General features: G+C 39.9%; 1 protein-coding gene across 3 annotated transcripts in view; it reads left to right on the forward strand.

Annotated features, from left to right (window-relative positions):
• The window catches only part of KCNMA1 (potassium calcium-activated channel subfamily M alpha 1), a 304,426-nt gene that overhangs the window by 161,023 nt on the left and 121,244 nt on the right, over positions 1–22,159 (forward strand). For all 3 annotated transcript variants that reach the window (XM_030941176.1, XM_030941175.1, XM_030941177.1), the window contains exons 14-15: positions 7,469–7,555; positions 12,073–12,149. In XM_030941176.1, the coding sequence (XP_030797036.1) occupies positions 7,469–7,555; positions 12,073–12,149 (164 nt within the window). The remainder of the gene's footprint in view (positions 1–7,468; positions 7,556–12,072; positions 12,150–22,159) is intronic.

Here is a 22,159-nt window from a genome sequence, read left to right on the forward strand (position 1 = left end):
ACTCTTCTAAGAAATTAACTCAGAGCACTCCCTGAAGACGAAACTTTTCTTGGATGGGCCCTTCAATTGAGTCACACTTCTGAGATGTTTTCAACAAAGCCATATTTATAGATATAATTTTTAGTGTGTATATATATATATATATATATATATATATTTTTTTTTTTTTTTTTTTTTTTTTTTTTTTTCAGAAAAGGGCAAAAAGGACTTGTTTGGCTTTGTTTGGGCTTTCTTTGTGCAGTTGCCAGTTTTAATTCTCAAATGTGGCTTGGTCTCAGTGTGGAAGCACATTGGTTCTTGTGGAAAAAGGTGTGTTTGAGGGAATGTGGATCATGCCTCTGAGAAAACACAGGACTTATCAAACACAATATCCATGTTAAAGATAAACAATTTTTAAAAATCTTCCCTGAGATAATACTTTTAATGTTCTTCTTTATTTAAAATGTCCCACTTCTTTTCCTCTCACATTTTCTAACCGACTGGGTGTGAAAATTCAAAGGACCTGCTTCTCCTTCCCACCTTCCTTAACCTGTGTTTAACTACCTTCTTTGTTGTTGGTTTCACCCCATGATACTGTTTTCATGCTTTGCCGAAAAACCTTGTTTTCACATGCATCCTTCAAGTGATTTGAAACAAAGGTTTTATTCCTTCTTTCCTTTTGGTGTCAGTCAATTTATTACCAAATTGTTTGATTTTAAATTCTTTTCTTGTCGTTTTGCAGAAGCCGAAAGCGGTATGCACTCTTCGTTAACTTTTCTTCCAACCTCCACCCTCTATCTTCACTCCTAACCACAGGACTAACCATTTGCCAAGAATTCAAGAAGAGAGAGATTATATATATGTATATATAATCTCATTCCCTTGTCTAGTGTATATATATTATATATATGTGTGTGTGTATATATATACATATATATACACCCCTCTCCAACTAGAGTACATAAATTGGAAGTAGCCTATTTCTGTTCCTGTTTGATTTGTTGGTTCTTTTGGATGACGCACTAACTTCTTTGCAGGAAACCTAAAAAAAGAAAGGCACACTCCTGTTTTCAGTCATGGCACAAATAATGGGAACAAATACTATTAAAGTTGAACAGGAGGATGCTTCTCTCCAGCCCTTTGTGTCTGTTTCTGTATTGTCCTGATGTGTCTTGGTGTCCATTGGACTCTGGCGCCATTTTGTCTACATACTACATCCACATTCCCGGTGACCTCCTCCTCCCTGTGTTGAGTTTCTTGTCTATAGAGCAGAGTTCATGTCCTTTTATCCACAAAGCAGAGACCAAGCCCTTACACTTCTATTTTTCCTTACATTTATTTTGGTGATAACATTTTGAATATTTTATTTCTCAGGCAGTGCTCAGTATAGACTTAGAACACTGCTATTAAATTGCCAGATTATCACACTTGATTTACAGAGTTAGTACTGTTTATTAAGACAAACTCATGGCTCTTTTTTTCCTAGTGTGTTTGGGCATATTTCTTAATACAAAGCTTCTCAATTTCACCATGTGATTTCATCCTGTTTTGCTGCTGTTTTACATTGCATGAAGCATGACTAAATCATCATCAAGGGCATTTAAAAATAAACTTTTGGGTTAATAGTTCCAGGACAGCTTTTCAATAATGTGTTCTCTAAGACAATATTGTTGAAAACATACTATTGAGATGCCTACTTGTTCATCTTTTCAAGTTACTTTTGTCCGTGATTGTAATCACTATCATGTGTTTGTGTTTGTAATTGTGTGTGTTTGTGTGTGTGTGTGTGTGTGTGTATTTGTCTGTATCTCTTTCCAAAGTCTGGTTTTTCTGTGATTTTTGGAGTACATGTGTATAGAGGTGGCTTCCTGTCAGTTTGGCATTATTGATATGATCCAACTGCGAGAAGTTACTGCAACACTTTGCATCTTAAAGGTCCACAGTGGTTGCACCTCTGCTGTTGGCTTTTGGCCTTTGAGTCCTTTTATCTTGTGGTGAAGGCATGTTGTGATGTAGGCATGACTTGTCTTAAGTATACCAGAAAATGATTTGGCTTGCTCCCAGAACCAAATATCCAGCATTATCCTTTCTAGATCACCTCTTTCTTCCCCATCCCATATGGCTAATATTTTTTGTATGTGCAAAATATATTTGAAAATGCCATTTCTAAAGTTATCGAGATGGATGCAGGCTGAGTAAGTCCTCACCAGTATCTCTGGTGGGCCACAGTGGCAGTCATTTGAGTCTGACCAACTGGGAGCAATCTTTATCGTGCTGTGTGTGAGTGAACTGGGCTTAAGTATATTGACACATGAAATACACAACTGTGTCTCCAATGGTATCCGAAAGTAACAGTGTGTGTGTCTAGTTGTGTGGGACTCCAGCAGCACGTATTTTAAAGCCCAGAAAAAATGAAAAGTTCCAGAAAGGTGATAAGATTTGAGATGTGGGGTTTCTCCAAACTGTGCCTGCACATGGCCTATAAACTACAAATGCAGTCATACTCCCTGAGAGGAGACACAATTGGTTCAAACAAAGTTCCAACTGAGAGTCATTGTATATGAACTTGTGTGATCAAAGAAGCCTCTTCTCAATGGCATGATTCATCTGGGCACAGCATGAACGGAAACCCTAGATGGTTCTTATTTGCTTGCTTTAGTTAATGAAGTCCCATTAGCTTGCTAGACACAAATATAATTACTACGTTATCAAGTACAAACTATGTTCTCATATGAGTCATGCTATTTTTTTAAAAAATTGCCTGAGGAATGGTACATTACACCTACCAAAAATGAAAGGGAGAGGAGAGAAATATATATCTACCATATTTACCTGTAATGGATAGACGTTTCCTTAAACAATATCTGTTTCAGTTGAATTACCAATCATTGGCTGTCTCCAGAAACAGGAAACAAGTAAAGTTTACAATGATTGAAGACAAAACTAGATGTCTCCCAGTTATGCACAAGTGGTGGAGAAAGGAATTGTTTCTTTCCTCCATCAAGCTGCAGTCTTCCAACCTGACCCAGTGTTTAGCAAGAAATACCCGATGAAGTGTGATACAACTTGAGACATGGTGCTGCTCTCATGGAGGGACCTGATAGAGACATTTCCCCATGGGGACTGAGCCCCGTTAGCCAATTCCATGTAGATGTGTTTTATGTGTAGGAACCCATATTTCTCTTTGAAGGTTTGCTTTCAATGTTGAAATCAATTGCTCTAACTTCACAAGTGGCATGCTGTTTACACATTGGGATATTTACATATTCATACTTAATGCCTCTGAGAGATTGCTAGTTCATTGGCCAATCCCCTAGCCCTAGCAGAGGTGTGGTCACTCCTTTAATCAGCCTGACTGATGAGAATTGTAGCTTGTTCTTTGAAAGAAAACTGTGACCTCCTTTCCACTTATTTGTGAAGAAGGAAAACTTCTGGGACGAGGTTTTAAAAACTTATTTTTTTTATTCATTCAACAAATAGTTGAAATGTGCCTGTTGCATGCGATGCTCTAAGCCTGCTACTCCAAAAAACTCAAAGGTAAACAGAATGTGATCATGTTTTGTACCCTTCTACTCAACTGTGGGTTCCTTACAGAAAATACATATTTGCTCCATGTAGGAGGTGAGTAAACACAGAATAAGTGGAGACTTAAAACTAGTCTGAGAGCAAAAGAAACAGAGACAGCAAGTATCCTTGAAGGGACCACATTAGCCCTGTGCTTCCAGCTGTCACTGGATGTTTTCTGTTGAAACCAGTAAGGTCAAAGAAGAAAGGATAATTTATATAGTCCTTGAAATGAGGGAAAGTCCACCTCTGCCAAGATGTCCTTGTTGGAATTCTGTTAATGGATATATAGGTTTTTTCTCTTAGAGATTTTCATGATTCTTCACATGACACATGTTGAAGTTTATCTCTGATAAACTAGTGAATTACATAAAGTTGGAGCCAGAGAACTGATTTAGAGTGGCGCACAGGGAGAGAGACTGTTGGCAGTCATTAGAACAAAACAAACTTAACATTGGATACTCTCCTAAAGAGATCAGAGATCCTTGGAAAAATTTATGTATTCCTATTAGAAGGTCAATAACAAATTCTAAAGATAGTAGGCAAAAGGGGGAGAAAGTCACCACTATCCAAAATCCTTGTCTTTTTATTTTTTGAAGAAGAGAGGGATTAGCATTTTATTTAAACTTTCTAAATTTGGAATGTGTATAGAAGACTTAATGTCTAAAATAAGTATATATATATAAAACCAGTAATGTAGTTCCTGGTGCTTCAGCACCAAGAGCATCTTTATGTATCTAGATTTCTTTCTTTCATTGATTCAAGGGCTGGGTCCATTCTTTAGATTCCCACCCAGAAGGCTGCCTTAGCCTTAGCTCAGTATCTGCAAATGGTTCTGCCTCACATCTCACATGGGGATGGTTTAACCCCCCTCACCCCTGTTCACAGGGAATAAGAGGGCATCCTGGAATCCACATGATCTGTGAGGCAATTAGAGATGCTTTTGGTTCCTTACACAATCAGACATAGATTTAAGGAATAGTGGATACTTCACTATGCAGACAAAAGTCAGTCTAAATTAGCTGACCACCAGATATTGTGTAGGGATAAAATGTTTTGGATTTCCTTGCAGTCAGTGGAAAAGTCTTCCAATGACAATAGGGCACCTCCTGGGTCATTTATTAGCAGCAAGGACAAAGTGGAGAGTAATAGTTCTGTGAGCATTTATTTACCTCTCAGTTTTATAATCACCTAACTCACTGAGAGTAGCAACTATGAATTTAAGACCTTCTATGTGTCAGTCATGTTGCACATGGTACATTCTTTAACTCTCTTAGAGACATTGTAAACTAGCAATTATTCACCCATTTTATAGATGAGAAGTATGAGGCTTACCTGCATTTATAAAGCCAGGACCCAAAGAGGTGAGACCTGATTCATGTGCCTGAGCCCTTAACCAACATCAGCAGCAAACCTGAAACACAAATGTGCTTTACATCAGAGCCCCAAATCTTTCTTCTCCACTGCACTAACTGTACTAAAGCAAGCTCAAAGGCTGTAATAAATTATCTCAACCTGCACTCTCTACAATGCCAATTCTAAATGTTCATTGTAGGCTAATTCTTGTTCATTGTTGATAAAGAATAATGAAGCACATAATGTGAAAAAAGGAAACAGCATTCTATGTGATGCTCGTTTGGTTCATATATGTCACCAAGACTTTGATGTGGGTCAGATTTTTCCTTTTGAATTCTGTTGTTCAAATCATGATAGGATTTTTTTTCCTCTCAGAATTTTTCTTGCATTTTTTATATGAATAATGTCAAAATGTGGGCTTTTATAACTTTAAGGAACTAGCTCCTTTAGGCTCCAGAGTGCATGGAATTTTTTGTGTAAGTCCTTATACATTATTCTGTAGTGTACAGTTCTTTACTCTATAATTTCATCTCATTAATGGGCAAGGTATTTTGATAAGAAACCTGTGTTATATTCCATGGGGTCATCTAGAGAAAATCTCTGATAACTTTGTTGAAAATGAAATACACTTTGGCTTTTCTTTACAAGAATTAAGAAAAGGAACAATAACTCACATGCATTGAGCCTTCTATACATCATCTCACTCAATTCTCTAAAGACTATTATTACCATTATCCACCTCTTGTAGGTAAGAAAGTTGAGTTCTAGGGAGATTTAGTAACTGGCCCAAAGTCAAACAGCTATTAAGGGGTAGCGTTGGAATTTGGACCCAAATTCTGATTGCAGAGCCAGGGCATGTTAAAACTGCCTTGCAGGAAAGGAGGTAAAAAAAAAAAATGTGCAAAATTTAGAATCCTGCCCTTCTAAAACATCATACTGAATTGGCTTTGAAAGATAAATTCATCTAAACTGTATGAGCTCTGACACTTTGCCCTCGTGATTGCATGAAGCCAGAGGGCTCATTATACCCATGTGAAGAGTTGGCGGAGGGGTCATTAGGAGGTGCTTATGGAGAGCTGCTGCTCAGTGCAGGCCATGCTATTAGTGTGGACTGCTGCTCTCTGATTTGGGAGGAATCTCATTGCTGCCTGTGGTTGTAGGGCTGAACAGTTAAATCTTCATAGCCTTTTGATATTATTGAGTGTTAATAATAGCCATGACACAAGTACAGTTTCCTCCTGTCAGGTCTTGTTATAAGTAATGGTGGATGTTCTTGTGACCACAGACAATTATTTTGCAATAATGATCTGCTCAGAGGTCTCCCAACCAGGTGAACAAAGGTTCACCTGTGTCCTTCCTGTATGACTACAGACATATCACTTCACTGACCACAACACTTTTCTGAAATGGTTTACCTAAAAAAAAAAATTATGTGTTAATTACCATCCTCTATATTTTGATTGTTTGGGGCAGCTGAAAACTTCCTTTAGACTGATTCCAAATGTCTATTACCTTATTAAGTAACATCTTTTCAGAACAAGGAGTACCTCTGTTGTTTCTGTTGCTTCATTCAGAGTCCCTAAATTCAGTATCCATTAAGCCTGAAGTCTCTTCTCAGTCTGTGCATCAGACAATCTTGTATTCTGCTTTTGATCCGCAAAAAATTAAAGTTGTTTGTTTCATCCATTTATTAGATTAGGATACATTTATCTCTTCTGTCAGTCCAAACATATCTTGGCCAGCTAATCTATTTACGCCACTTTGAAATAGGACAATGTATATTTAGATTCCCACTTCTCTGCAGGGCAAGTTTTTTTAAGGGGTGGTTTGCATTTGTTTTCTCAATTTGCCTCAATTAGGACATGCTAGACACACATCTTATTCAAACACCCTGTAAGTTTTTATAAACAGCAGACTGGAATCGTTAAGTATATCCAACTGCTAACTTAAAAAAAAAAAACTGTTTGGGTAAATCCAATTCTTCCTATAAAGGCTGTACATGGAATCAATTTCCATGTCCTTAGCAATGTCATGAAGATGTTCGGTTTGCTTCTGCATTGGTTACGGGTGTCTTGTACCATTCCCCGCGATAATATGTGGTGTGTTTACATGTATGTTTATGTATACATATAGGGGTCCCATTAATGCTCTGTCATTTAATGGAAAATTGTTGTAGCAATAGTTTCATCAGGCCAATAATGCTTCTGTGTTGACCACCAATAGCAGTTTCAAAAGGAATGTATTCTGATGGACTTTGCTTCAAATCATATGCCCATGATGGCAGCTAGACTGCCCCATTATATAAACCCAGGCCCTAAAACTTTGATTTGCTTTGATTTCCTCAACTGTGAGCATGCCAACCTGGGAAGTAAGCAGTAGTGCTTAATGATGGCATTATCCAACTAAATGTATGGGGCAGTGGGCATTGGGCTCTGGACAAAATCTTTGGGGAAAGCTCTAGACTAGTGGGCCCCCTATAAACACAACAGTATGGTGTAGCCTTCAAGGTTTTATTCAGAACGTGACCTCACAAATGTATCTTCTCTGTTTGTTTTTGTTCACTGAGCAGTATATTAATTAATCCTGGAAACCATCTTAAGATCCAAGAAGGTACTTTAGGATTTTTCATCGCAAGTGATGCCAAAGAAGTTAAAAGGTAAGAGTTTATTTTCAACTGACTTTCTTTCTGGCCCAGCCGTAGACACCTTGACCCACAGAAGTAGGCAGGCTTCCATAACCCCAAAACTCCTTAACATGTCTATGGCCATCAATTGGTGTAAGAAAAACTTCCATGGACTCCTGTTCATGTAGTCAATTCCACATCTTTAAATGAGAATAATAAAATTTTAGAACTAAGAAGCCTAGTTACCTGCTCATTCATTTTATGAGGGAGAATATGGGGGCTCAGAGAGCTGAATGACTGCTCAAGGTCATCCTGATTCCTGATGACCCAGAACAATATAACAAGACAATTGGCTCTTTGTCTAGTACTCTTTACTTAGTATTATCTGGGAAATTTACTTGAGAATTATCAGTTTTCTACTGTCCCTGCCAAATAGAATTTCAAAAGATTGGGATTAATTTCAGATGGAATATGAAACTGGCTCTATTTCTATTTGTGGCCTACTAGGTAAGTGGCTGAACTTGTCAGCTTCAATTGTTAAGCCACTCTAAGTACAGCACAGGATTTCATTGGCCTGCATGTTTCATGACATTTTTATTCGTATCCTTAAACCTGTTTAAGCAGCCTAGGAATTCACCAGGTCCTTTCCAGCACAACATGGAATATTGTTGTATTTGATTCTAGCCTATGAACTTGGAGAAATTTACTAGCAGAAAATGCGATGCAAATGTTCAGGCAGGTCATTCAGCTCAAGAGTAATATTCCATAAAATATTTTAAGTACATTATTAATTGTGAAGGTCTATCATTATTTATATAAGCCTATGGTCTTCATTGAATGAGTTCCTCGTCAAAGCCAGGCCTGTACTAGGTGTGCTACATTCTTTATTGCTGCTCTTCAAAATAACCCTGGAAGGTAAGTCTTCGTAAACACTCAGAGCTTTGGTTTCCTCATCTGTAAAACTGAGATAAGTGATTTGTCCAAGGCCATGAGGCACATAAGTAAGTGGCAGGGCCCAGAATGGAACTGGTCTTTTCTAAAACCCACTCTCTTTCTACCAAATTTAATAATACTACCACATTCTTACAAAGGAGGGTTTATTACACCCCAGCACTATTTTAGGTACTAGGTTCTCTGTATCTAAAACTTGTTAAAATCTCACAGCAACCCCATGAGATAGGTAGCATTACTCTTTCCCACTTTACATATAAGGAAACTGAGGCACAACTTGGCTAACTAACTTGCCCAAAGCCATACTGCTAGTGAGGAATAAAGCCAGGAAGTTCGGTTCCAGAGCTTGCACTCTTAATTATTTGCCTAGGTTGAGCCTGACACGCTGAGCACAGAACAATGACATGTGAGCATGGATACTTAGGGTCCTCTTCCTCCCCACCCACTCTAGCAAACTAAGCCATACTGGCTACAGAAGCTTTCGGGAAAAAGAAAATATGGGCTGGTGGAAGAAAAAAGAATTCTTAAACTGAGCTCTCTAATAACTTAAATTTATTTCTGCAAATTGGGGAAAGATTGCCATGATTCAATTGTAGGGGAAAAATACCTCCCTACTCAGTTCGCGGAATCTCCCTATTGTTCAAGGGTTTCCTGAGAACTGGGTACACCTGAGAAGGGAAATTAGGATGAATGGGACTGAACCTTCCCTCTCCCTGTGCTCCAACCAGGTCTCCTGGAGAAGAAGCTTGTGCCCTTGTCCAGACTGTGAGACACAAAAGCTTGAAACAGCATCTCAGCACCAAGTACAGGAGGCTGGGGAGCACAGGAGCACCATATATCACGTATACCTCCCAGATAGCAAATATAACATGAAACTCCCATTTGTGTAATTCTATTTCCTATTGCATCTCTCACTAATGAATGTCACAAATACCAGGCCGTCCAAAAAACAAATTACCTCCTATATTAGGGAGTGCAATATGTCTCATTTCAGTGCTTTATGGTATTCACAAATACATGCTGACACAATCAGCTACAACACCAGCCTGTAATTTTCCATGGTGTGTGATGTGTCAAAGCAAATGCTGTCAGTTAGGGGATTTCAAATAGATGAAGACTGCAGAAAACCACAGAAAGGACATTGGAGATTTGAATGAAACTAAACAAGTTTTGTAAAAATGGAAAAGTAGATTATGATGATCTAGTATCGAGTTTGCACCCTCCACTGCAAAAAAGCAACAAAAGAAGTTAATGAATTCTGGCTCATAGAAAGCTTCAGATGCAGTGTTTTAGAAAATGAGGAGTGAAATCATCCCACTGCAGTCTTAAGAAGGTCACTTGAGGATGGACATTTGGGTACTTGCTCTTTCCTCCTTGCCACCAAATATTTTCCTTTTAAAATAACGTTGGAACATAGACTTTAATATAGGAGTCACAAAGCGGTGGCTCAGTGACTCAATTTGGCTTGCACATATGATTCTTTTGAGTCACAATTTTTAAAAATAAATGAGTTGCCAAGGTGAAAAAGTTACGAGCTTTTATATAAAAATCCTTATTACTTGTTTCTCCTGAAAAATTGGCAGACCTAACAATACTGGGAAGCAGTCTCAAACTCACTCATTCATTCACCCTTCAAATATGGGTAAGCCATTTACATTTAGAAGGTTCTATACAAGGCACCAGGGAAACAGTGGTGAACAATGGGAGAAGTCCCAACTCTCACAGGGCTCATATTCTAGGCAGGAAAGAGAGTTTTTTTTTTTTTTTTTTTTTTTTTTTTTAATTAATGGTAAAAGAATTAATGCAACTGAGTCACTGATTTGGGTTGGATATAAGTGAAAGCTGCTCAGAGGGGATGGTATTTGAGCAGAGATTGAGATGAAGCTAAATAATCCATCAGGCAGGGATCAGATAGGAAGAGGAGATGGGCTGCGAAGAAGTTCATTGTGGGTAGGAACCCCAAGAAGGAAAGTGTGGCTAGGGAATAGATTTGGAGAGAGTGGTATGAGATGAGGTTAGAGAGAGAGGCAGAGGCTGGCTCCTAAAGCACTTTATAAAAAGGTTGGATCTGTTATAAAATGGAAATCATTGACAGCTTTAAGCTGATCTGATGTATGTTTTGAAAAGGTCGTTCTTCCTGCATTGTAGAGAATGAGAGGAATGGGGCAGGAGAAGAGGTGAGAGACTCAGCGCCTATTACACAGTTTAGGTGAGAGATGATGGCAGCTTGGACTGACCACTGAGTGGAGGTGGAGAGAAGTGGGTCCCATTCAGACTATATTTTGGAGAGTGTGCAGAACCCCCCAGTGAATTGGATAGAAGTGAGGGAAAAAAGAGGAATGAAGGATGAAGGCTAGAGTCAGGGCTTAAATTGTATTGATATTAACCAAGATGAGGGATACTAGGGAAGGAGCAAGTTTTGGATAGTAGGAAGTTAAGCATTCTATCTGGGCTATGTTAGGTAGGAGATGTGTACTAAACATATACACAGTGATATCATAAAGGCAGTTGGATCTTAGAGTCTGGAGTTCTGGGGATAAGTGTGAATTGGAGATGAATATGTAAATGTGGGTGCTGTTTCTTGTCCTGGCAAGAAACAGATGACACACTTAAATGGGAAAAAGGAGGAGAGTTTTATGAAGAGAATGTGTGAAGTTATGGGCAGATAGTTAAGGAAAACCAATAAGGGATGGCCAAACACTCCAGAGCTAGCAAGAAAGGGGGGCCACCTTCACCCTAGATCTGTAGGGTCAAGGGGAAGGAGGGCTATCAGGAACTGGAGAGAGAGGCTGTCATGTGCCATTTCATGGACCTGGCCAGGAGGGCACCCAGGGGGTCAAGGTGGTGACCTCATCCCCCCTCACCCTACAGTCTCCTGTTGACTCCTCCCACCTGACATGCAGACCAGGAAACTGGAGGACAAGGCCACAGTGAGAAGAAAACCCTCATTTAGTGCATGTTCTCAGGGCTGGATAGCATGGGAATTGGTCCAGTCAGCATTGGAGTAAAATAAGCTATGAAACTCCAGAGGGGGTTTGACAGAGGAACCCACTGACTCGTGGCTTTCGTTTTTCCTTCTCTGCAGACCTCCTCAACTCTGTCTCACTTTGGCTGTCCAGAAAAGGTGCTTTCACAGTGACAAGGTTGATATTTTCATTTGACCGAGAAACGACATACTTCTGCCCCCTCAAGTATATATTTGACCAGACTGTGGGACTTTTGGTGTTGTATTTAACTTCCCCACCAAGGGCCCAGGGCTCATTGCCCATGTGTCCCCACGAGTAGCATCAAAGGCTGTTCTCAAAAATGAAAGACGAGTGAGCAGACGCAGTGTGTCACATCAGCAACTTTTTTCCCAGTTCCTTTGCAAATGGAAGTTTATGAAAAGGAACACTAACTCAAATCACAGAATCCTGTGTTTGAAATAAATGGTCTTGCAACAAACATTTCCGTCTGCAAATGTCTAAACCTTTCAAAAGATTAAAGGAAATTAATGCTGGCGTGTTTCATTAATTTGGCACCACCGTGGAGGAAATGTGGTACTCATTTCATTTGGGTGGATTATGAAATGTGTCAGTTTTTCCATTCTCTTTTTCCAGGGCATTTTTTTACTGCAAGGCCTGTCATGATGACATCACAGATCCCAAAAGAATAAAAAAATGTGGCTGCAAACGGCGTAAGTAGTGTTTCTCTCCCCGTCCCCTCCCTCTCTCATTCCTATTCCCCAAATTCCTTTTCCTTTCCTTTTCTTATTAGAGAAACACTAAACATCAAGAGTTTTCTTGAATATGTTTATGTTTCACCCACCAGTTTAAAGAAATATGAAATCAATACCTGTCCTTGCTTTGTTAGAGCAGAGGATGAAAAATCACCACTGTCAACACCTAGGAATGAACCCTGTGCCTACTCCCTGCTTCTTTACTCTAGAGATGCCTCAGTAGATGTGTCCAGTCTAACAGAGACAAGTATGATATATAAAAAGGAGGAGAACTAAAGCCATAGAGAACGAAGTGTTTTTGTATCATGATTTCCAGTGGATTGAGGGCCCCTGGGTATATAGGGTTGAGAGAGAAACTAAATCTGAGGACTTGGTCTCCAAAATGGAAGTTGACTCTTTCCATTTGGAATTCCTGCCAGTTTTAATACCACAGGCCAGAATTTGCAACTGTGATGCCTTCAGACTGCCCCCAAGAAAAAACTTTCCATTGTCAAAGGGCTTCAATTGCCATCGTCCCAAAGGTCGACCTCAAGCACTGTTGCTCTTTGGGGTAGACTAGACTGGGCTCAGTTGTTTCTGGCATATTCTATCTCAAGACTCTTCTAAAGCTGTTTGCCACTGGGGCCTCTTGAGAAAGATATAGTGAGTCTAGAACGTGGAATTGTTAGCTCCTGAGACACCATGACTTAAGTGTCCTTTGCTTTGAGAAGGTTGTGCCTTTTGCAGTAATTATGCTGTTATTGCCTAATAGAAATTGTTCTCAACCCTCGAAAAAAACAAAAAACAAAAAACAAAAAAAAAATGATGCCATCCTTCCTATGGTGATTTAGTGTTTTAAAAGCTCCTCACAATCATTGCTTTGATTCTCACCCTAACCCCATGTAATCGGCAGGGGGTGTTATTAATCCCATTTTACAAAAAGAGGAAACTAATCTTCCAAGCTTGAGAGGATGAGATTGCTGATAGTCACACAGCCAACATACAGGGATTTGGGCACACCTGAAGGCCTCTATTGATTCTCTGGGTGCTCTAACATTTTTTTGCAGAAGGGAAAGGAAAGATGGGCAGTCTTGGGTCTGATGAGTAAGAACAATTATGAAAGATTACCCCATAAAAATCCTGGTTCACAAGCAGAAGCCAGACAGAAGAGCACCATTTCTGAGGTATGCCACTGAAGGAAGGACGTTTTTCATTATACTCCTAGAGGGGGTACAGAAAATGTAGAACCAGTCATCTATAAATATCACTCTGCTGGAGCAAAAAGAAGTTCCTCAATCCATGGGGAAAATTCCCTTGGGGTGCACTTTTGGTCTAGAGAAGTTTCTGCAGAAATCCCCTCAGGATGGGGCAGCTTAGGCCCATGGGTTTCCTCCCCCTGTTTCCACTGACTTAATACAGCTGGTCCCCTTCCCCCAGACTCTTACGAAGATAAGTATCTGTTGATATCTCAAAACAAGAGCCTCTAATTTCTTGGGACCTAAGAATTCCCTGATTCTGACAACCTACCAAGAAGAGCATCTAAGAGAGAACAAGGCCTAGAACGAACCTCACTGCCCATTCAACCCCCACAGACCCCATGAATCCAAAGACCATCTTCACCAGGCAGTCCATCCTAGCCATGCTCAGTTGGTTGTGGACATAGCAGCATGGCTGAGTTGACCAGACATCTCCTGAATCATTTCAATCAGAAGGAGCACAACCGTCGGAGGGTTGAAGCAAATAAGAGAGAACAACAAATACAAGAGGTGAACAATTCTGTAAGGAACGCTTGTAGTGAGGAGTTGAGAAAGGGAGGAAAGTGAGGCCAATAATCCCTGACAGGATATTTACCAGACCCTCGTCCCACAGAGTATCAAGGAAATAGCAAGACTGTGATTCATGTATTGATTAACCATTCACATATTTTTGAGTATCTTCTTTGAATGAGGTGCTATTTTTGGTTCCAGGGATAGAGTGGTGAACAAGGTAAAGTCCCTGCCCTCCTGAATCTTTTACTCCAGTGAATGGAGACAAACCATGATCATGCAAATAAATAAATTCAGAGATAGCCAGTGCTAAGAGGAGAGAAGAGACTGCCTGAGGGTTGAGGAATACTTCAGTGGTGCTACTTTATAGCTTGGAAGGTCAGGAAGGCCTCAGTCAGGGCTGATGTTGAGGCCAAGACCCAATCCAGATAAGGAGAAGAGCAAAAGTCAAGGTCAGGAGGCAGGAATGAGTTTGTGGTGGTCGAAGGATAGAAGAAAGACTAATGGCACTGGGGAGATAATAGTATGAGATGAGATTAGAGAGGGAGGGAGGGGCCGTGGTAAGAAGTAGGGGTTTTAGTCCTATATTAGGAAGTCATTGGAAGATTTTAAGTGAGGAAATGTCATCATTAGTTCTTAGTTTAAAAGATGTCCCTGGTGTCCAGATGGAGAGCATTCTCGGGAGGAAGGAGTGGAAGGATGAGGTGAGAACTTCTCTGACTCTTGCTCTGACATTGGAATGTCCCTCATAGGATGCCATAGTGGAACACAGCAGACTAAACTGTCCCTAGAAATAAGAAATAAGGATTTGGCCTCTAGGATATTTTTCCACGTTGGTTCCAGACAAGTAAACAGCAGCAAGCTTTAGCTTCATCCTGGAGAGAGAGGCACATAATTGTTTGAAATAATTTTATTCTCTTCATTTCCTTTGAAATTGGTGGAGCTAGTGAGGTATATAATCTCCCATTACACACTGCACCAATTGCTGCAAAAGGCCTGCCTCTACAAAGCCAAGCCAGTGCAACAAGGGCCTCACTTCCTTCTCTGTACATCTGCGTGCCTCCTCCCCCAACCTCAGCTTCTTCATTTCACAAAGGCCTTTGGCTATGTAACAATCAGAATTGTCCGAATATTGTTCCTACTAATTGAAAGGCCATAGAACAGAGGGCAGGATGCAGATGTGTGTATGAGGTGAGGGGGTGGTTAGAATAAAATGAATTATTAAAAATAAACCTCCCCATGTAGGACAGGCAAGTGAGGAAATTGGGGAAGATGTTTTAGCTGCAAAGAAACTTTAATTACTAGAAACTAGGATTATTAATAACACACTGCGGGGACCCCCATGCCTTTGAACAGACATTGCTTAGTTCCCAGTCTAAGTTGGAGAAGACAGCTGACACACATACTCATCTGTCCAAACGTGTTAGTCCAGGTATTAATAATTCACCCTGGAATGGTAGATCCCTTGAGGGCAGAGCCCATGACAGTCGCTGGCCCTTACCCATAGCTTCCTAACCCTTCTTCCCCAACCCAGTCTTCCCCTTTCACCTCCACCCCTACCTCCTCATTCACTTTCATTCAGTAACCTTCAACATTTCACGTCATCTCATCTGGAGAAATATCAGGTGCAGACATTCCATTTCTGGAAATCCTGTGATAGTATAGTTTAACGTTTGCATTTCTTTCCATTTCTTCATAGCTCTCTATCAAGGAAAAGAGTCAAATTCAGCTGTCTGGCCGAGGAGCAAGTTCTCAGGGTCTACTATTTACCCATTTTCTTTTTCTGTGTAACAAACATTGTCTAATGGTTTATATTTCTTCCCCCAGCCTCTAAAAGTTTGCCGAAGTGTGGACTCCTAGGGGACAAGTAATGTCTAGTTTGATGTGTTTGAAGGAATTTTCTTTGACTGCAAATCATTGACATATCTTTGATTTATTTTTTTTCTCTTTGCTGCCTTGGAATACGGCCCCTACTCTATTTTAACTGCACACTGGTAGTGATATATTGTGAGTAAAACGGGTTCCCAGCAGCCCGGAGTCCAGTTCCCCCTGTCTTTCTCTAGAAGAGATACTCTTTTAATTTTCTGTACAGTTGTAGTTTCCTTTTTACTTTTGATATTTATGTTGCATGTAGCAGTGACATCATGCCCCAACTCCTTCATCCCCCAACGCAGTCTACAGAGTAGTCTGGAGCCAGAGAGTCCACAGGGAGCCTGCTCTCCATCCATCCACCGCAGTCCCCAGGCTCTGGCCAGCTTCGGGCACTGTCTTATTTTTCCATTTGAAAATAAGACCTTGACAACAGTGTATTTCTCTTGAAGACCTTGTCTCAGGACTTTTAAGGGACTCTGATTAGGCTGAAATAATTACCACTATAGCTGTAGATGCTTCATCAGCTGGGGTAATTGTCATGCTTGCCTTTCTTAAATTATACTTGGTCTCCTTTGCTATTGAGCTTGAATTCCTCTCCTAAAGGAAACACATATGCCACATATATATTCCCATGTTGTGATATATATATATATATACATATATATATATACACACACACACACACACAATACATACCATGATGTGTCAGAATATATGTACATTCTTATATGTAAACATTCATATTTTTACTCAACTTTGGTACTGTAAGTATCTCAATTGTCTTACTGGAGACAAGTATTTGCACAGTGGTAATTATTTTCTGCAGTCTACGAAGTTTCCTAGCTTTACAATGAAGTTTTTCTTTTAGTCAGTACTCAGTAGGACACACCCAGTTGCTTTATGAGTGTTAGTCAGACATCTTGGAAGATCTGTTTACCTGTTTAAGGCAGAAAAACTGACTGGAGGAGAACATTCCATTTCAGCAATGAGCTATGCGTAAGTCTGATCAAGTCAATGCAAGTGTCTGAACCTCTAGCTTACTCAAGGAATAGGATGCCCTTTTACTCAACAAGATGTGGCCATTGAGGAGGAGCTTTTAAGGCCAGCGTTGAGCTTTGGGTCTTTACTCGTGTTTGTAAGGCTCTACTGAAAAGGAGACTCAATCTGTGGAACAGTTCAGTCCAATGGCTCTGGAATTTGGAGAAGATGTTTCAAATTCAGTCCTCTCATTCCCTTGCAGCAAAAGAGGCAAGTTGATCATCTGATTTTTGTTAGTCATCAGTGTTTGGAGGGTATAGATTGCTCACTTTAAAAACAAAACACAACAATGACCTTCTTCAATTCAATGCACAATCTTGCCAGAATCGACTCTGTGGCTTTCTTCATCGACAGAACCCTTTAACGATGGCTTGAGGGCACGGCCCACTTTCATACCTGCAGAGTTGCATACTAAATTGAATGCTCCTTCAGAATTGGAGAGAAAATGTGATGTCAATCAACCAACAACTCTAGTGCCAAATACTTCTGCCTTCCTCAGCCACAATATGGTCGTTAGGGGCAGAATCAACTAGCTTGGTGTGCTCTGTGCTGCCAACATTAACTAGCTTTTTCTTTCTCCTCTTTCTGTTTTTGGAAAACCACCTGGAAGACCCTTCTTCTTACTCCAGAAGGTAATGGGAGGAATTTTGCTAAGTGAAGACATCATTTCTCATTTATAGGACTTGAAAGAATATTCTCTGATTCCCAGTGCCACATCAAAGGCCTCACCTTAAATCCTGGTGGACTTTTTCTTCTGTGGATATTTTTATTAATAATGTTAGTTGCTGCAGAGCCCATGAAGAGTAGCTCCAGGGTTTATGCTTGGAAATAATCCCTCCTTCATTTGACTGATTTTAAAAGTGAGGTTGTGACCTGAGAAGTATCTATTGATTGAATGGCAGATGTTTTTCTCTTCCATCCCAGTCTTCCCTTGAATTTGCTTCACTTGAAATCTAAAATATTTTTCCTCAGCAGTTGGAAAACTCCACTTGGGCCCCTCAGTCCAGTACTGCTTTTTTTCTGCCCCTTCCGATCCACCCTGGAAATTAAGGTTCTGCAATTGGAAATTGATTGACAATTTGGTTGCTGATGCAGGAGGCAGATGGTGCTGAGGATAGGATGGAATCCAATTCTTCCATCCATTCCAGGCTTGGCTCAGAAAGGGGAGCCAGCAGAGAACCTGAGTTTGACAGCTGATTATCCATTTGACTTAAGGAAAGAGCAGTAACTGAGCTGCGTCTTCACCAGCCACTTTTCAACAGGTTTCTGGTCTCATGATCACGGCCTTTCAGAATAGAGGAAAAGTTGTCCAAGAACACTTCTGAGAAGCCTTTTTGTTTTAAACACTCAAGAGTAAACAGATAGTTTTGATGATGTCCATTAGGGAAATACTTTTATTTTGTCTCTAAATAGTACTCGGAAGTTATAATGGAAATATTGGTTGAATATCCAATTCACCGTGGTGAAGAAAAGTACATAAAAGCTTTTTCTCAAATTGTGAAACTGCTAGGACCTAGGTCTTCGGAGGAAGATGAGACCCAGGGTCAAATTCTTAGCAACCACATAACCTCATAGAATCCATGGCCCTGGTCCAATAGCAAGAACTTTATGAAGTGGACCACACGGTAAACTGAGTCCCTAGAGCCTTGTATTTCTGCTTTCCTAGAGTTAAGTCGGCCTATCGGGGCAATTAATTGAGCATGAAGTTTCAAGAGCACTAAGATGGGAAGACAAGTAGCTTTGGTGTTAACACTTGCCAGAGACACACTCTTGTCTGCTCCCAGTCTCAGGAAGCCGCAGCAGGGCTTTAAAAAGGAGACCCAGTCAGCTGCCACCGAAATAGTCCTACTGTGCCAGCTGTGGCTGCAGACCCTAGACTCATCTCCTAGGACCTCTCACCCTTTCATTCCCCCTACCCCTAATCATCTGCTGTGGATAGTGAGAAGCCATTGAATTGAAATGACACTGCACATATTTCAATTCTCAGAGACAGCAGGGTCCTCTTTCTGCTCCTTTTGGAGAAAGGCTAGTTCCAATTGCCCGTGAACTAGCTGCTCTTCCACATCAATCCACTAGATGTCCTCATAGATCTACTTTGCATTACCATTGACATCCTGGGGAAAACGTTGTCTGAGAATTGGGATTTGGTAAGGGAACAATGGGTGACTATGTAAGAAAGAAAATTAGCAAACACCAAAGGAGAGAGGACGCTTTGTGTGGCCAGGGAGTAGATAAGAAATTTACTTCTGTTTTAATAAATCTGAAACTTTCAAAGTTGCACTTTGAGACCTAACCTTGGGAATTTAAAGTGGAACTCTTCGTATCTAAAATTAACGTTCTAACCTAAATCAGCTCTAGAAAAGGAAACAATCACTGAGAAATGGAAATAAAACATCAGTGGTTCTGAATATCCTGATTCACTAAAAAAAAAAAATTGAAGGATCAGGAAGCCAGAGAGAGTTGAGAGAGATGAGGGGTGGTAATTTCCAAATTAGTAGGTCCACGACTTAACTTTGATATAATTTAATTTTACAACTTGAGAGTATAATTTTACACAGAGAGTGTTCAATTCTTCTGGAACATCTACCACCAGGGAGTCAACTCCTCATCAGCTTTTAGTTAAAGAGCTTGTTCATGATTTGAATAATGGCCCAGAGGAGAGCTCTTCCTGGCCAGTACTCATATCCTTCAAGCCTAATGAATCGCTCCACCAGGTCTTACCTTTAAGAAAGTGGACCCAGAAGTCTCTAGGTGAAGACACCTGACAGGGAGTCAATGGAAATGGACTATGCCAGCAGTAGTGAAAAAGAGCCACCTTCCCAGTTGGTGGCACCTTGATCTAGACATTCTGATTCATGAAGGTTTGTCAACATGTGGGGCTCAATAGTTTTTAACTGTTTCTGTCTTGTCTTTGAGCCTCTCATTGATCGTTCTTGCTGATTTGTGTGTGTGTGTGTGTGTGTGTGTGTGTGTGTGTGTGTGGTAGTGGTACTTGTTTGTCTTTTGAGATTTCTATTTTGCATTTGGTGTGAGTGTAAAAATGATTGGGAAGGAATGACGAGTAATAGCATGTTTTCTTTTTTATGCATATGCTGCTTTGGAATGTGACTGCTTATAATTAACAGTTAATCTTCTTATAGCAAATGGTTTTTTGCTGCTTCAGTTACCAGTTTCAGCCTGTTCCTGCATGCTAACAATAAGACATTTTAGAACAATGCATGGTCACCAGAACCGCTAACAATAACAGTTGCAAATAGTCCCTGAGAGCCACTGGTTTGTCGCTGTGTTTCCTCCTGAACTCATATCAAGTAGGAGGTTTACATCACCCATTCTCATCCATTTGCCTCTGAACAAATAGTTTCAAGAGTTATTTCATCTCCATCATCCTTCCCCTTATCCTTAAAGATGGTATATTTATAAGAACTTTCTTTCCCCATAAATGTGTCAGATTCTATTATTGTATATAAACCCAAAATGGCAGTATGGAAATGAAAACCAGGGACTGTTGCTAATGAGAAGCATAGCATTCCAGAGTTTGATGGGCTTCTCTTCTGCTACAGCATTTGATTAAAAAAAATTGTTTTTCAAAACGATTTATCTACGGTGAAACAAAAAATCATCCTTGTTTTCCTCTTCTGTGTAAATAACAAATCAATATTTCCAGTAAAAGAAATAAGAAGGAGGAAACAAGGGAATGTCTGCAGATTGTGTGCCAGATCTGGATGCATTTAAGATAAATTTATGTTCATGTCTTTAATTGAATACTTTTTTACCTTTCTTGACTTCAGCCATTGCTGTTTGTTTGGGATGTCTGGGCATTCACACCATGCCTTCTAAATTCCTCTGATTCAAATGCTGTAGTGGAACTTTCTTTTTTGTTTGTTTGTTTTTTTTGGTAGAAGCTAAAGCTCAAAGGAATGATATACCACCATTGAACAGGGCTGGGGCTGCATGATGATCTGAACAACAGACTAGCGAGGACACTAAAAGAACATGTCACTAAAAATGTGAGCCAAGTTTACAAGAATGGAGTTGCTGCTGAAGAGATCTCTCATTCATCTCCCCCAGTGCCTGTTCTTCACAATCATAACGTTACCCTTGCTTGACAAATATACTGTATGGCAAGTCATAAAGGTCTTAGAACAGGACTTGACCCATTTGAGAGATTTAAACCCCTCTTCCTGGTGACTGTAACATTCAAAGAGGGCAAAACCACAAGCCATATTTTAAAATAAGAGTGCAACCATTCTCTACAAAGAAAAAGAAAGAGGGGGGGAAGTGACTTTCAAAATGGAAGGTGTGGATGCAGGGAATAACACCTCCTCAGTTTAGGTTTACTATTTGGCAGTAATACTTAGAATAAATGTGAATTCTTCTCCTACCTTGTGAGAGAAGCAGGCCAGTTCATGCTAAGTGATAAGCAAACATGTTTGCCTGTTGTAGCATCAAAGTGAGGTACAAAAACATTCTCTTGTACTGAAATATAAATTGGCTTGAAAGGCAAAGGTGAAGCGCATTGGAAACTACGATGCTGACTTCCAACAACTTTTATAGGTTACCACTCAGTTTGGATCCCCAGGCAGTGCAGAACCTACCATACCAGCTTTAGAAGAGCTATCAATGCTGCATGCAAATTGCATTAAGATATTTCACACGGAACCTATTCTTTTATTTCATGTTTTGTCAGTTTTAATTGATTTTGGCAAATATTTTCTGTACAAGGAAAAAAAAAAGAATATGATTAACCAATAGCCTGATTGCTTCCTGAATTTCTATTTGGTGGGGAGAGAAAGGCAGATGCGATTTTCAGATCCTCTCAGCTTTAAGCAGAAAATACACCCATGAGTAGCTAAATGCATTCCAATAGAGCAACATCTCATATGCTTTTGGTGATTTCTTATTTGTGAACTGCCTTTAATGTCAAATCTGCAGCATTAGTCTTGAGTAGCTGCATTTCTTATATGGACAGATTTGGATATTTGTTCTGTCAAGAGTAAATTTAAATTCCTGTAGCCATCATGTAAACTCACTCTCGGGAAGTTCAGCAAAGGCATCCTCAGATTCTATATTAACACGTAATCGTTTCACATCTAATTTGATGAAAGCTTATCCCAGCCTCTGCCTAATGCCCAGAAATGGATGGAAATTAGAAAGCCTACATATTAGATATTTTTGCCTTTTGCAAAAACCATTTATTATACCAAATAAGCAACGAATTTAATTGATTGGCAGTGTGTGTATTTTGTCCTCCTGTATTAATCATACCAGGGGAAAAGTGTTGGTTACATTTTTTGCTGTCGATAATTTGCTCTT

Source organism: Rhinopithecus roxellana, chromosome 11 (assembly GCF_007565055.1).
Source record: "Rhinopithecus roxellana isolate Shanxi Qingling chromosome 11, ASM756505v1, whole genome shotgun sequence".
In the NCBI taxonomy this organism is placed as follows: Eukaryota; Metazoa; Chordata; class Mammalia; order Primates; family Cercopithecidae; genus Rhinopithecus; species Rhinopithecus roxellana.